We start from the raw sequence: 15,494 nt of genomic DNA, 5'->3' as shown, positions 1-15,494 counted from the left end.
TCACGTTAACACCAAATCCTCTACCATCATGTTAGCGAGGGTTAAAATGGGTCAAATGACCTCCACGAGGTGTTTTTCTGTTTTCTCTTCTTCTCATTTCTCTTTCTTTTCCTCTTCTATCCTCACCAGCATTACAAACTTTGTAATAATAAACAGTCATGCAAAATATATATAAAAATAAAATAAAAATCCAAAATATCAAGGGGATCATTATATCTACAAAGCTCCCCTTGACAAAGTAAATTTGCTCAGCAGAACTCAGCTTTTAGAACATCATTCTGCTGCTTAAATGCTGAACAAGAAAAAAAAACGGTCAAATGAAACAGAGGAGGAAAATATTGGAACTTTAGGACATAATGAATGATGAACACATCATTAATGGGGCTGCTGTACTTGAAGTAGGGCTTCGCAGTTATTTGAAAATGAATTGAAACTGACATTCAGAAGCAATAATCAATTAAATCTGAGGTAGGTAACATTGGGGAGCAAGCAAGATGTGAAAGTGGCGCCCTGTCTTGGTTCCTCCTCTTGTATTGGCCCCTCCCTTGAATTGACCCCTCCTCCTGTATTGTCTCCTCTCCCTGTCCTGGCCCCTCCCCCAGCCTTGGTCCCTCCCTCTGCATTGGCTCCTCCCCCTCTGGTTCTGCTCTTTGCGTGATCCGAGGCTTTTTTATTCGCAGTTTTTTCCACCAACGATTTTCCCTTTCTCGGCTGTTTAGCAGGAGGAGGCAAATAAACCGAGTCGGGTCGGAAATCCAAGTTTCTACTTTGTATTTTCATCCTAACACGCTGTTTATATGCAGGGTGTGGCTATCAGGTATGCACTGCTGGAGGGGGAGGAGGGGAGCCGGGAGAAGAAACTACGAAATATAAGAAATGAACAACTCCATTTGGGTCGGAACGTTTGGATTGGTCAGAGTTTTTACAGATTTACAGTAAACTGAGGGGTCTAACTATATTTCTTATTGTTCATGATGACAGAATGTATAGACTACTATCAGGACGAGGAACCACTTCACCCAGAGGAACATGTCTCTCAGGTACATTACCTACTGGAGATTTAAATGTTGCTCATGTTAATTATTTAAACTGAAAATTTTAAATTTCTCCCAAATCTAAAAGACAAAAATAATTAAATGATCCTATAAAGTTTATTTCCTTTCACTTAATGTCAATATTTGCTCTTTGAAATGAAAATATTTGCAACAAAAATGTCATTTCCCTATGAAGCTAAAAGTAAAATGATACTGAAATAATTGCTCATTAATTGTAACCTGTTAAAATAATCATGATACTGATTTGAGGTCACATCAATCATTTGAAACGGATTTCCAAAATATTTAATGCTGAAAAAGAGCATAGTTAATATTTAATGACTTAATTTAATGCATAATTAAGAAAAAATGTCACCGGACTTGATATTCAATCAGAATTCTGAAGATTTTTTGTTTTAACATAAAAAGGTTAACTGTTGCTCATATTGCTTGTGGATATAATTATTTTTATCTGATGTTATCAGCAGTTTGGACGCCACACTCGGTCAACTTAGCTAACGGATGTGGATGGGACGAGCCTTTGTCCTGGTGAGGAACTCAAAGTCGCGGCAGGCCTGAAAGCTGCTGTATAAATAAAAACAGGTCAGGTGTACAATACCTTTTTGTCCTTCATGGTTCCATCAGGGTTGAGTCGAAAACTGCCAACATTAATGGTCTTCTTTGGGTCCACCTGACTGATTGAGTAGTTCAGTTCATCCACTATTGCCCTGCATGCTAGGAAACAACCAGTTAGCCTCAGAGACGAAACAAGTTGTAGTTCAGTGTCAACAATCTAATAAAGTACATGCATGAAAATCAATCTTAAAGACTCTAGAAGCAGGAACTTATGGTGGGCCAAACCCAAACTAGCTTCTAACTCATCCATGGTTAGCTCACTAATGAGGTGCAAATGGTTGATTAGTTTTTACTAAACTTACTTTTTATGATCAAAACATTTCTAATATAATAATGTTTGATAATTAAATACTGGTGAATGTTACAGTTTCATGTTTCAGAAGAAAAACAGGAGGAGACTTTTATCCAACCAATAACTATATATATACATATATATATATATATATATATATATATATATATATATATATAATATATATATATACATATATATATACATATACATATATCTCAGACCGTCGTCTCGGACCGTCGTCTCGGACCGTCGTCTCGGACCGTCGTCTCCGACCGACGTCTCAGACCGTCGTCTCGGACCGACCGTCGTCTCGGACCGACGTCTCGGACCGACCGTCGTCTCGGACCGTCGTCTCGGACCGTCGTCTCGGACCGACCGTCGTCTCCGACCGTCGTCTCGGACCGTCGTCTCGGACCGACCGACGTCTCGGACCGACGTCTCGGACCGACGTCTCGGACCGTCGTCTCGGACCGACGTCTCCGACCGTCGTCTCGGACCGACGTCTCCGACCGTCGTCTCGGACCGTCGTCTCGGACCGACCGTCGTCTCCGACCGTCGTCTCGGACCGACCGACGTCTCGGACCGACGTCTCGGACCGACGTCTCGGACCGTCGTCTCGGACCGACGTCTCCGACCGTCGTCTCCGACCGACGTCTCCGACCGACGTCTCCGACCGACGTCTCCGACCGTCGTCTCCGACCGACGTCTCGGACCGACGTCTCGGACCGACGTCTCCGACCGTCGTCTCGGACCGACGTCTCGGACCGACGTCTCGGACCGTCGTCTCCGACCGACGTCAAAATCATTATTTTCTAATTCTGGATCAAAAGAAATGATTTTTTTTTTTAAATAAAAAAACCAAACAAATATGATAAAATAAAAAGTTCCATCAGTCATAAGATGATAATTAGTAGAAGAATGTTTGCAGGTGTTTTCTGTCCCTCCCAGTCAGACTTCTGCACCTGCTGGTCGTCACAATCATCCCTTTGGTTTTTCTTCCACTCAGCCGAATGTCTTTAATCACTAAATTATTATGTAGCACCTTATTTTATTGTTTTTTTGTTTCGTTATTGTTCCACTGTTGTACATTTAGCTTTTTCTTGAATGAAAGGGTCTGAAGACATTTCAGGACGGCTGTAAGTTGTTTATGTTCGATGAGGGAAAAAGTGGGTTGATGAGATTCACCGCAATAATAAATTGTTTTTTTTAAAACTCCATTTCACACATCGTATACTCTTCCAACAAGTATTTAGAAAAGAAGGTCGTATTTTGTTTTTGCATCTGATAAGTAAAGAAGCCCTTGAAGAGCGCAAACCTCACCAAGCCTTTAAAAAGTTCCTGGATCCAAACGGTGATCCGGATCAGAACCAAAAGTAAATCCGTTCTATCTTTTCACATTTCCAGCAACTCCGGAACATTTGATGAAAATCCGTCCATAACTTTATCTGGAACCCGGACAGACGGGTAAAAAGCCAACCTTCTTCTTCCTGGTCTGTCTGAACGCTCTCCAGTGTGTTTGACTGAATGGAGACAAAGACGGGAAATTTACCGGAACAGTAGAGCACTTTGTCTCTCCTGGCCTGGCTGCTGAAGAGGGACATCATCATCATCATCATCACCACCGGGAACATCCAGGACTTCATTCTGAGACACAGAAACAAACGTCACATCGTCACCATGGTGACATGAAATACCACGTTTTCTGTTTTTTATGAAACACGACCCCTTCACTGCCAAGAGGAAATCTGTACTTTCAGCTTTAACTGTTCTCATGTAAAGCTTTCATTCTTTCATCGTTTTAATTTCACTTATTTATTAATCCATCTCTGTATCTGTTCACTCCTTTCTCTTTATTTAAATCACTATTTCTTTTCCTCTGTTTATTTTTCTTGTTGCCGCGGCGACGCCTGAAACATGGCGGGTTGCTGAGTGGCTCTGCTCGCCAGCGCTGCTTACGGAAAGCCAACTGGGCCAAAAATGTGTGTTGACAACGCCTAAACCACGTCTTCTTAAAGATCTCTGAAGAGATTCATCCAGGGAATAACGAAGGTCTGTGGATGTTTTAATGGGAGAACCACGAAGTACGTCTTTTACTGTTTCAGCATCTCCTGGAAACTGGAGGAAAACCAGTAAAAACTCCAGTAAAACCAGTAAAGCCTGTTTATTTCTTTTTATTAAGTCATAAAATAATGTTTTACACTTTCTGTCAGAAAGGACACTGGGAGGGAGGGAGACACTGGGAGGGGGACACTGGGACACTGGGAGGGGGACACTGGGAGGGAGACACTGGGAGGGAGACAGTGGGAGGGAGACACTGGGAGGGGGACACTGGGAGGGAGACACTGGGAGGGAGACACTGGGAGGGGGACACTGGGAGGGAGACACTGGGAGGGGGACACTGGGAGGGAGACACTGGGAGGGGGACACTGGGAGGGAGACACTGGGAGGGAGACACTGGGAGGGGGACACTGGGAGGGAGACACTGGGAGGGGGACACTGGGAGGGAGACAGTGGGAGGGAGACACTGGGAGGGGGACACTGGGAGGGGGACACTGGGAGGGAGACACTGGGAGGGAGACACTGGGAGGGGGACACTGGGAGGGAGACAGTGGGAGGGAGACACTGGGAGGGGGACACTGGGAGGGAGACACTGGGAGGGGGACACTGGGAGGGAGACACTGGGAGGGAGACAGTGGGAGGGAGACACTGGGAGGGGGACACTGGGAGGGAGACACTGGGAGGGGGACACTGGGACACTGGGAGGGAGACACTGGGAGGGAGACACTGGGAGGGAGACAGTGGGAGGGAGACACTGGGAGGGGGACACTGGGAGGGAGACACTGGGAGGGAGACACTGGGAGGGGGACACTGGGAGGGAGACACTGGGAGGGAGACACTGGGAGGGGGACACTGGGAGGGAGACACTGGGAGGGGGACACTGGGAGGGAGACACTGGGAGGGGGACACTGGGAGGGAGACAGTGGGAGGGGGACACTGGGAGGGAGACACTGGGAGGGAGACACTGGGAGGGGGACACTGGGAGGGGGACACTGGGAGGGGGACACTGGGAGGGAGACAGTGGGAGGGAGACACTGGGAGGGGGACACTGGGAGGGAGACACTGGGAGGGGGACACTGGGAGGGGGACACTGGGAAGGAGACAGTGGGAGGGGGACACTGGGAGGGAGACACTGGGAGGGGGACACTGGGAGGGGGACACTGGGAGGGAGACACTGGGAGGGGGACAGTGGGAGGGAGACACTGGGAGGGGGACACAGTGGGAGGGAGACAGTGGGAGGGGACATGGGGAGGGGGACAGTGGGAGGGAGACACTGGGAGGGGGACAGTGGGAGGGAGACACTGGGAGGGGGACACTGGGAGGGAGACAGTGGGAGGGGACATGGGGAGGGGGACAGTGGGAGGGAGACACTGGGAGGGAGACACTGGGAGGGGGACACTGGGAGGGAGACACTGGGAGGGGGACACTGGGAGGGAGACAGTGGGAGGGAGACAGTGGGAGGGGACATGGGGAGGGAGACACTGGGAGGGAGGGAGACACTGGGAGGGGGACACTGGGAGGGAGACAGTGGGAGGGAGACAGTGGGAGGGGACATGGGGAGGGAGACACTGGGAGGGAGGGAGACACTGGGAGGGGGACACTGGGAGGGAGACACTGGGAGGGGGACACTGGGAGGGAGACACTGGGAGGGGGACACTGGGAGGGAGACACTGGGAGGGAGACAGTGGGAGGGAGACACTGGGAGGGGGACACTGGGAGGGAGACACTGGGAGGGAGGGAGACACTGGGAGGGAGACACTGGGAGGGGACACTGGGAGGGAGGGAGACACTGGGAGGGGGACACTGGGAGGGAGGGAGACACTGGGAGGGAGACACTGGGAGGGAGGGGGACACTGGGAGGGGACACTGGGAGGGGGACACTGGGAGGGGGACACTGGGAGGGAGACACTGGGAGGGAGGGAGACACTGGGAGGGGACACTGGGAGGGGGACACTGGGAGGGGGACACTGGGAGGGAGGGAGACACTGGGAGGGAGACACTGGGGGGGGCACTGGGAGGGGGACACTGGGGGGGGACACTGGGAGGGGGACACTGGGGGGGGACATTGGGAGGGAGACACTGGGGGGGAGACAGTGGGAAGGGACACTGGGAGGGAGACACTGGGGGGGGACACTGGGAGGGGGACACTGGGAGGGGACACTGGGGGGGGACACTGGGGGGGGACACTGGGAGGGGGACACTGGGGGGGGACACTGGGAGGGAGACACTGGGAGGGAGACAGTGGGAGGGAGACACTGGGGGGGGCACTGGGAGGGGGACACTGGGAGGGGACACTGGGAGGGAGACACTGGGGGGGGCACTGGGAGGGGGACACTGGGGGGGGACACTGGGAGGGGGACACTGGGGGGGGACACTGGGGGGGGACACTGGGAGGGGGACACTGGGAGGGGGACACTGGGAGGGGACACTGGGGGGGGACACTGGGGGGGGACACTGGGAGGGGGACACTGGGGGGGGACACTGGGAGGGAGACACTGGGGGGGACACTGGGAGGGGGACACTGGGAGGGAGACAGTGGGAAGGGACACTGGGAGGGAGACACTGGGGGGGGCACTGGGAGGGGGACACTGTGGGGGGACACTGGGAGGGGGACACTGGGAGGGGACACTGGGGGGGGACACTGGGGGGGGACACTGGGAGGGGGACACTGGGGGGGGACACTGGGAGGGAGACACTGGGGGGGACACTGGGGGGGCACTGGGAGGGGGACACTGGGGGGGACACTGGGAGGGGACACTGGGGGGGGACACTGGGAGGGAGACAGTGGGGGGGGACACTGGGGGGGACACTGGGGGGGACACTGGGGGGGGACACTGGGGGGGGACACTGGGGGGGACACTGGGGGGGGACACTGGGAGGGGACACTGGGAGGGGACACTGGGGGGGGACACTGGGAGGGGACACTGGGGGGGGACACTGGGAGGGGGACACTGGGGGGGACACTGGGAGGGAGACAGTGGGGGGGGACACGGGGGGGGACACTGGGAGGGGACACTGGGAGGGGACACTGGGGGGGGACACTGGGAGGGAGACAGTGGGGGGGGACACTGGGAGGGAGACAGTGGGGGGGGACACTGGGGGGGACAGTGGGAGGGAGACACTGGGGGGGACACTGGGAGGGAGACACTGGGGGGGACACTGGGAGGGAGACACTGGGAGGGAGACACTGGGAGGGGACACTGGGGGGGGACACTGGGAGGGGACACTGGGAGGGGACACTGGGGGGGGACACTGGGAGGGAGACACTGGGAGGGGACACTGGGAGGGAGACACTGGGAGGGAGACACTGGGAGGGGACACTGGGGGGGGACACTGGGGGGGGGACACTGGGGGGGGACACTGGGAGGGGGACACTGGGGGGGGACACTGGGAGGGGACACTGGGAGGGGGACACTGGGAGGGAGACACTGGGAGGGGACACTGGGGGGGGACACTGGGGGGGGACACTGGGAGGGGACACTGGAGGGAGACACTGGGAGGGGACACTGGGGGGGGGACACTGGGGGGGGACACTGGGGGGGGGACACTGGGGGGGGACACTGGGAGGGGGACACTGGGGGGGGACACTGGGAGGGGACACTGGGGGGGGACACTGGGGGGGGGACACTGGAGGGGGACACTGGGGGGGGGACACTGGGGGGGGGACACTGGGGGGAGACACTGGGAGGGGGACACTGGGGGGGGGACACTGGGGGGGGGACACTGGGGGGGGACACTGGGAGGGAGGGAGACACTGGGAGGGGGACACTGGGAGGGGGACACTGGGGGGGGACACTGGGGGGGGACAGTGGGGGGGGGACAGTGGGGGGGACACTGGGAGGGGGACACTGGGAGGGGACACTGGGAGGGGGACACGGGGAGGGAGACACTGGGAGGGGACACTGGGGGGGGACAGTGGGGGGGACACTGGGAGGGAGACACTGGGGGGGGACACTGGGAGGGAGACACTGGGGGGGACACTGGGGGGGGACAGTGGGAGGGAGACACTGGGGGGGACACTGGGGGGGACACTGGGAGGGAGACACTGGGGGGGACACTGGGGGGGACACTGGGAGGGAGACAGTGGGGGGGGGACACGGGGAGGGAGACACTGGGAGGGGACACTGGGGGGGACACTGGGAGGGAGACAGTGGGGGGGGACAGTGGGGGGGACACTGGGAGGGGGACACTGGGAGGGGGACACGGGGAGGGAGACACTGGGAGGGGACACTGGGGGGGGACAGTGGGGGGGACACTGGGAGGGGGACACTGGGAGGGAGACACTGGGGGGGACACTGGGAGGGGGACACGGGGAGGGAGACACTGGGAGGGGACACTGGGGGCGGACACTGGGAGGGGGACACTGGGGGGGGACACTGGGAGGGGGACACTGGGGGGGGACACTGGGAGGGAGACAGTGGGAGGGGACACTGGGAGGGGACACTGGGGGGGACACTGGGAGGGGACACTGGGGGGGGACAGTGGGAGGGGACACTGGGGGGGGACACTGGGAGGGGACACTGGGAGGGGACAGTGGGAGGGGACACTGGGAGGGGACACTGGGAGGGGACAGTGGGAGGGGACACTGGGAGGGGACAGTGGGGGGGGACACTGGGAGGGGACACTGGGAGGGGACACTGGGGGGGGACACGGGGGGGACACTGGGGGGGACACTGGGGGGGACAGTGGGGGGGACACTGGGAGGGGACACTGGGGGGGACAGTGGGGGGGGACACTGGGGGGGGACAGTGGGGGGGGACACTGGGGGGGACAGTGGGGGGGGGGACACTGGGAGGGAGACAGTGGGGGGGACACGGGGGGGGGACAGTGGGGGGAGACAGTGGGAGGGGGACACTGGGGGGGGACACTGGGGGGGGAAACTGGGGGGGGACACTGGGAGGGGACACTGGGGGGGACACTGGGAGGGGACACTGGGGGGGACAGTGGGGGGGGGGACACTGGGGGGGGGACACTGGGAGGGGGACACTGGGAGGGGACACTGGGGGGGGGACACTGGGGGGGGACACAGGGGGGGGACACTGGGAGGGGGACACTGGGAGGGGGACACTGGGAGGGGACACTGGGGGGGGGACACTGGGAGGGGACACTGGGGGGGGGACACAGGGGGGGGACACTGGGGGGGGGACACTGGGGGGGGGACACTGGGAGGGGGACACTGGGGGGGGACACTGGGAGGGGGACACTGGGGGGGGACACTGGGAGGGGGACACTGGGGGGGGACACTGGGAGGGGACACTGGGGGGGGGACACTGGGAGGGGGACACTGGGAGGGGGACACTGGGGGGGGACACTGGGAGGGGGACACTGGGGGGGGACACTGGGAGGGGACACTGGGAGGGGACACTGGGGGGGGGGGACACTGGGAGGGGGACACTGGGGGGGGGACACAGGGGGGGGGACACAGGGGGGGGGACACTGGGAGGGGGACACAGGGGGGGGACACTGGGAGGGAGACAGTGGGAGGGGACACTGGGAGGGGACACTGGGGGGGGGGACACTGGGAGGGGGACACTGGGGGGGGACACTGGGAGGGGGACACAGGGGGGGGACACAGGGGGGGGACACTGGGAGGGAGACAGTGGGGGGGGACACTGGGAGGGGGACACTGGGAGGGGGACACTGGGGGGGACACTGGGAGGGGACACTGGGGGGGGACACTGGGAGGGGACACTGGGAGGGGGACACTGGGGGGGGACACTGGGAGGGGGACACTGGGAGGGGACACTGGGAGGGGGACACTGGGGTGGGACACTGGGAGGGAGACAGTGGGAGGGGACACTGGGAGGGAGACACTGGGGTGGGACACTGGGAGGGAGACACTGGGAGGGGACACTGGGGGGGACACGGGGGGGACACTGGGGGGGACACTGGGGGGGGACAGTGGGGGGGACACTGGGAGGGGACACTGGGGGGGGACACTGGGAGGGGACACTGGGGGGGGACACTGGGAGGGGGACACTGGGGTGGGACACTGGGAGGGAGACACTGGGAGGGGACACTGGGGGGGACACGGGGGGGACACTGGGGGGGACACTGGGGGGGGACAGTGGGGGGGACACTGGGAGGGGACACTGGGGGGGGACACTGGGAGGGGACACTGGGGGGGGACACTGGGAGGGGGACACTGGGGGGGACACTGGGAGGGGGACACTGGGGGGGGACACAGGGGGGGGACACTGGGGGGGGACACAGGGGGGGGACACAGGGGGGGGACACTGGGAGGGGGACACTGGGAGGGGGACACTGGGGGGGACACTGGGAGGGGGACACTGGGAGGGGGACACTGGGAGGGGGACACTGGGGGGGGGGACACTGGGAGGGGGACACTGGGGGGGGGGACACTGGGGGGGGGGACACTGGGGGGGGGACACTGGGAGGGGGACACTGGGGGGGGGACACTGGGGGGGACACTGGGAGGGGGACACTGGGAGGGGGACACTGGGAGGGGGACACTGGGGGGGGGGACACTGGGAGGGGGACACTGGGGGGGGGGACACTGGGGGGGGGGACACTGGGGGGGGGACACTGGGGGGGGACACTGGGAGAACAGCACGGTATACTATATAGAGTGTGGTTGGACGAGCAGAGTTCGCACAGCGACTGGAACGCGGCTCCAGACGGAACAGAGCTGACCTCGACCAGACGTTGTTCCAGAGCTTGTCGTGGCATTCCACTGAAAACGACAACCAATAAAAGAATCAACTGATTCCACACAAGGAACAATGAAATGAACTTCCATAAAGATGAATTAGGTGGAAAGAGTGGTAGCAAACAACGACTGCCGGCTGAAAGAAGTGGAAACTATCTTGTCATACTGAAAGGAAAATTTAGTAAATCTAAGTTTATTTAGAAGAGACTCACCTCTTACTATCTGCTCATATTCAGCTTAAATCTAAGTGGTTTGGTAAAGTCTTTCATTCTTTTTTACTTTAAACTGAAGAGGTATTTTGGTTAGTAAAAATATATCCTCTCCAGAAGAAATTAAAATTTACTCTCACGATCGATGTGATATTGTTTGAGGCTTTTCGATCAGGCAGAAATCATATGATTGAATTCATATAGTCTGACTTATGATGATCCTAAACAATGATCTGGAACTTTTGTGGCTTCATTATGATATTCTGTATTGGATGGACATTTTAATTATATTCTGGATGAGAAATTCCGTTCCAAGAGCAAATATGTATTATTTAACATGTCAATTGCCTTAAAAAAAAAAACAGTACAGGGAACTCTGGAGAACTATGAAGAACTCTTCATCCAGAGGAGAAAGCTTTCTCCTTTTCCCCGTGAACATAAATCAAATTCAAAGATGTTTTTTTGTTGCTTTTTATATGTCAAACATTAAAGGGTTCCTATGATGGTATTTGGAGTTTTCTGAGCTTTCTACAGTGTTACAGTGTTGAATCCTCATCAGACATGTGAACGACACTGTTTTTTAAGTTATTTCCAACGATGGCTGGTGAGTTTACCAAAGAGAGACATCCTGCTGCATTCGTTGCTGTGGGTCGCTGTTTTCCACTTCGTTTTCAGGCTCTGATTCAGGTTCCAACATGTAGGGCTGGATGCTATGTGTTGACATTGTAGTTTGTTTTCTTATTGAGTTCATATGAGCCTAATGCTTCTGTTTATGAGACGTTACAATGACGGTGAAAGCAGGTGCTCAATGTTAAAGGTTAGACCTTTAACATTTCAGTGAGATTCAAATGTTAGTCTTAAAAAGGCCTTTTAGGTATGCTACGGCCATAATGACAGACCAGATATATTGATGAACTAATTTAGTTTATTTCAGTGTCTTGCATCAAAATGTCCAGCAACAGGTAGCACTGTACAGATGAAGTCGGGGCAATTCGAAGATTAAGGCAGTTTTTCTTGTAAACTCTGTAGACTACATATAATCTGCTGTCTTTTAAATAGACACTCATCTGTTAAACATGACTGATGTTTTATTGTCCAACAGGTGTAGTGAGTTGAATGTTGGATGGCAGGGTGATGTACTGTCTGTCTTTCACCAAGGATCAGCGATCTTTTCTCACAAAGCCCGAACATCTAGTGGCTAAGCTTTCAGATAACAGCCTCTTCAAGATAAAATGTGCATAAAACACCACTGCCCGTTCAGATTCACAACATTTTAATCTGAAAAACCCGCGACATCCCGCTATTTGCTTTTACTGCCTGCTGTGTCGAATACGGCGTGACTTTCTGTCCAAACGGCTTGCCGTACTTCCACACCTGCTGCGCGTGTTTCAGACTCTCTCTGGTGTCACCTGGAACCAGTAGGTCGACCAGTAAGACTTTATCACCTCAACAGGTGATAATAGGAATCTGTTCGCCACGAAACGTTCCTGGTTTTAAAGTTATAAATAAAGTTTCCCCTGAATCAAACAATATTCTGATGTTTTCAAACTAATTCCCTGATTTAACTGCAACTGTAGCTTGGGTCAAGTCAAACTAATCCATGTCAACACCATTTCAATGCAGAAATAACAGATGAGAGAGGAAATAAATGCTAAAAGATTGAATTTGCAGCTGAGTTCGTTTCGGAGCTGCTGATAGAAATATGTTCTCACCTGACAGGAGATGCTGACCTTTCTGGTACTTGCACTTTCTCTGCTCATGCTATCGATTACATTGATCAGGTATGTCATATTTCATTCAAAAAAAGAAAACTTTGTATTTCCGGTCAGGACTGTCAAAGTAAGGATTTGACAACTTTCAGTCTTCTAATCTGAGTCTCAGTTTACCGTTAAAACAGCCACACACCCATAAAAACTGACATACAGTACCACCGTTACTCTGATTTTAGAGTAATCGACTTCTTTACTGTCACATCATCTGTTTCTGCTGTAAATTTGAAGGCTGTCACCTTCTTCCGCCATGCTGCCGGATATTTACGTACCTGTCTGTAGAAGCGCCACGTTCGACACGCGCCTGCAGGCACAGCCAATCAGCTTCGCGCTGAGACCAGCGTGCTCCAATGACAGTTACCACACTCCTGCAGACTCCTCTGGAAAGGAGCAGAGCCATTTAGGAAGAGAGTTACCACACTCCTGCAGACTCCTCTGGAAAGGAGCAGAGCCATTTAGGAGAGAGTTACCACACTCCTGCAGACTCCTCTGGAAAGGAGCAGAGCCATTTAGGAGAGAGTTACCACACTCCTGCAGACTCCTCTGGAAAGGAGCAGAGCCATTTAGGAAGAGAGTTACCACACTCCTGCAGACTCCTCTGGAAAGGAGCAGAGCCATTTAGGAAGAGAGTTACCACACTCCTGCAGACTCCTCTGGAAAGGAGCAGAGCCATTTAGGAAGAGAGTTACCACACTCCTGCAGACTCCTCTGGAAAGGAGCAGAGCCATTTAGGAGAGAGTTACCACACTCCTGCAGACTCCTCTGGAAAGGAGCAGAGCCATTTAGGAGAGAGTTACCACACTCCTGCAGACTCCTCTGGAAAGGAGCAGAGCCATTTAGGAGAGAGTTACCACACTCCTGCAGACTCCTCTGGAAAGGAGCAGAGTCATTTAGGAAGAGAGTTACCACACTCCTGAAGACTCCTCTGGAAAGGAGCAGAGCCATTTAGGAGAGAGTTACCACACTCCTGCAGACTCCTCTGGAAAGGAGCAGAGCCATTTAGGAAGAGAGTTACCACACTCCTGCAGACTCCTCTGGAAAGGAGCAGAGCCATTTAGGAAGAGAGTTACCACACTCCTGCAGACTCCTCTGGAAAGGAGCAGAGCCATTTAGGAGAGAGTTACCACACTCCTGCAGACTCCTCTGGAAAGGAGCAGAGCCATTTAGGAAGAGAGTTACCACACTCCAGCAGACTCCTCTGGAAAGGAGCAGAGCCATTTAGGAGAGAGTTACCACACTCCTGCAGACTCCTCTGGAAAGGAGCAGAGTCATTTAGGAAGAGAGTTACCACACTCCTGCAGACTCCTCTGGAAAGGAGCAGAGCCATTTAGGAGAGAGTTACCACACTCCTGCAGACTCCTCTGGAAAGGAGCAGAGCCATTTAGGAAGAGAGTTACCACCCTCCTGCAGACTCCTCTGGAAAGGAGCAGAGCCATTTAGGAGAGAGTTACCACACTCCTGCAGGCTCCTCTGGAAAGGAGCAGAGCCATTTAGGAAGAGAGTTACCACACTCCTGCAGACTCCTCTGGAAAGGAGCAGAGCCATTTAGGAGAGAGTTACCACACTCCTGCAGACTCCTCTGGAAAGGAGCAGAGCCATTTAGGAAGAGAGTTACCACACTCCTGAAGACTCCTCTGGAAAGGAGCAGAGCCATTTAGGAGAGAGTTACCACACTCCTGCAGACTCCTCTGGAAAGGAGCAGAGCCATTTAGGAGAGAGTTACCACACTCCTGCAGACTCCTCTGGAAAGGAGCAGAGCCATTTAGGAGAGAGTTACCACACTCCTGCAGACTCCTCTGGAAAGGAGCAGAGCCATTTAGGAGAGAGTTACCACACTCCTGCAGACTCCTCTGGAAAGGAGCAGAGCCATTTAGGAAGAGAGTTACCACACTCCTGCAGACTCCTCTGGAAAGGAGCAGAGCCATTTAGGAAGAGAGTTACCACCCTCCTGCAGTCTCCTCTGGAAAGGAGCAGAGCCATTTAGGAGAGAGTTACCACACTCCTGCAGACTCCTCTGGAAAGGAGCAGAGCCATTTAGGAAGAGAGTTACCACACTCCTGCAGACTCCTCTGGAAAGGAGCAGAGCCATTTAGGAGAGAGTTACCACACTCCTGCAGACTCCTCTGGAAAGGAGCAGAGCCATTTAGGAAGAGAGTTACCACACTCCTGCAGACTCCTCTGGAAAGGAGCAGAGCCATTTAGGAGAGAGTTACCACACTCCTGCAGACTCCTCTGGAAAGGAGCAGAGCCATTTAGGAAGAGAGTTACCACACTCCTGCAGACTCCTCTGGAAAGGAGCAGAGCCATTTAGGAAGAGAGTTACCACACTCCTGAAGACTCCTCTGGAAAGGAGCAGAGCGGAAGAGAGTTACCACACTCCTGCAGACTCCTCTGGAAAGGAGCAGAGTCATTTAAAGAGAGAGTTACCACACTCCTGCAGACTCCTCTGGAAAGGAGCAGAGCCAATTAGGAAGAGAGTTACCACACTCCTGCAGACTCCTCTGGAAAGGAGCAGAGCCATTTAGGAGAGAGTTACCACCCTCCTGCAGACTCCTCTGGAAAGGAGCAGAGCCATTTAGGAAGAGAGTTACCACACTCCTGCAGACTCCTCTGGAAAGGAGCAGAGCCATTTAGGAGAGAGTTACCACACTCCTGCAGACTCCTCTGGAAAGGAGCAGAGTCATTTAGGAAGAGAGTTACCACACTCCTGCAGGCTCCTCTGGAAAGGAGCAGAGCCATTTAGGAGAGAGTTACCACACTCCTGCAGACTCCTCTGGAAAGGAGCAGAGCCATTTAGGAGAGAGTTACCACACTCCTGCAGGC

General features: G+C 55.1%; 1 protein-coding gene across 2 annotated transcripts in view; it reads right to left on the bottom strand.

Annotated features, from left to right (window-relative positions):
• Nucleotides 1–12,675, bottom strand: part of cnpy1 (canopy FGF signaling regulator 1) — a 39,247-nt gene extending 26,572 nt beyond the window's left edge. The window contains exons 1-3 of one of the 2 annotated variants that reach the window (XM_079243422.1): nucleotides 12,615–12,675; nucleotides 3,515–3,609; nucleotides 1,654–1,769 (exon numbers count right to left, since the gene is read on the bottom strand). In XM_079243422.1, the coding sequence (XP_079099548.1) occupies nucleotides 1,654–1,769; nucleotides 3,515–3,608 (210 nt within the window). In that variant the 5' untranslated portion in view covers nucleotide 3,609; nucleotides 12,615–12,675. The remainder of the gene's footprint in view (nucleotides 1–1,653; nucleotides 1,770–3,514; nucleotides 3,610–12,614) is intronic. The other variant, XM_079243423.1, reaches the window with a different exon arrangement.
• Between the last annotated feature and the right edge of the window lie 2,819 nt (nucleotides 12,676–15,494).

This window comes from Telmatherina bonti (genome assembly GCF_933228915.1).
Source record: "Telmatherina bonti genome assembly, chromosome: 7".
Taxonomy (NCBI): Eukaryota; Metazoa; Chordata; class Actinopteri; order Atheriniformes; family Telmatherinidae; genus Telmatherina; species Telmatherina bonti.
This window is presented reverse-complemented; position numbering and strand designations above follow the sequence as displayed.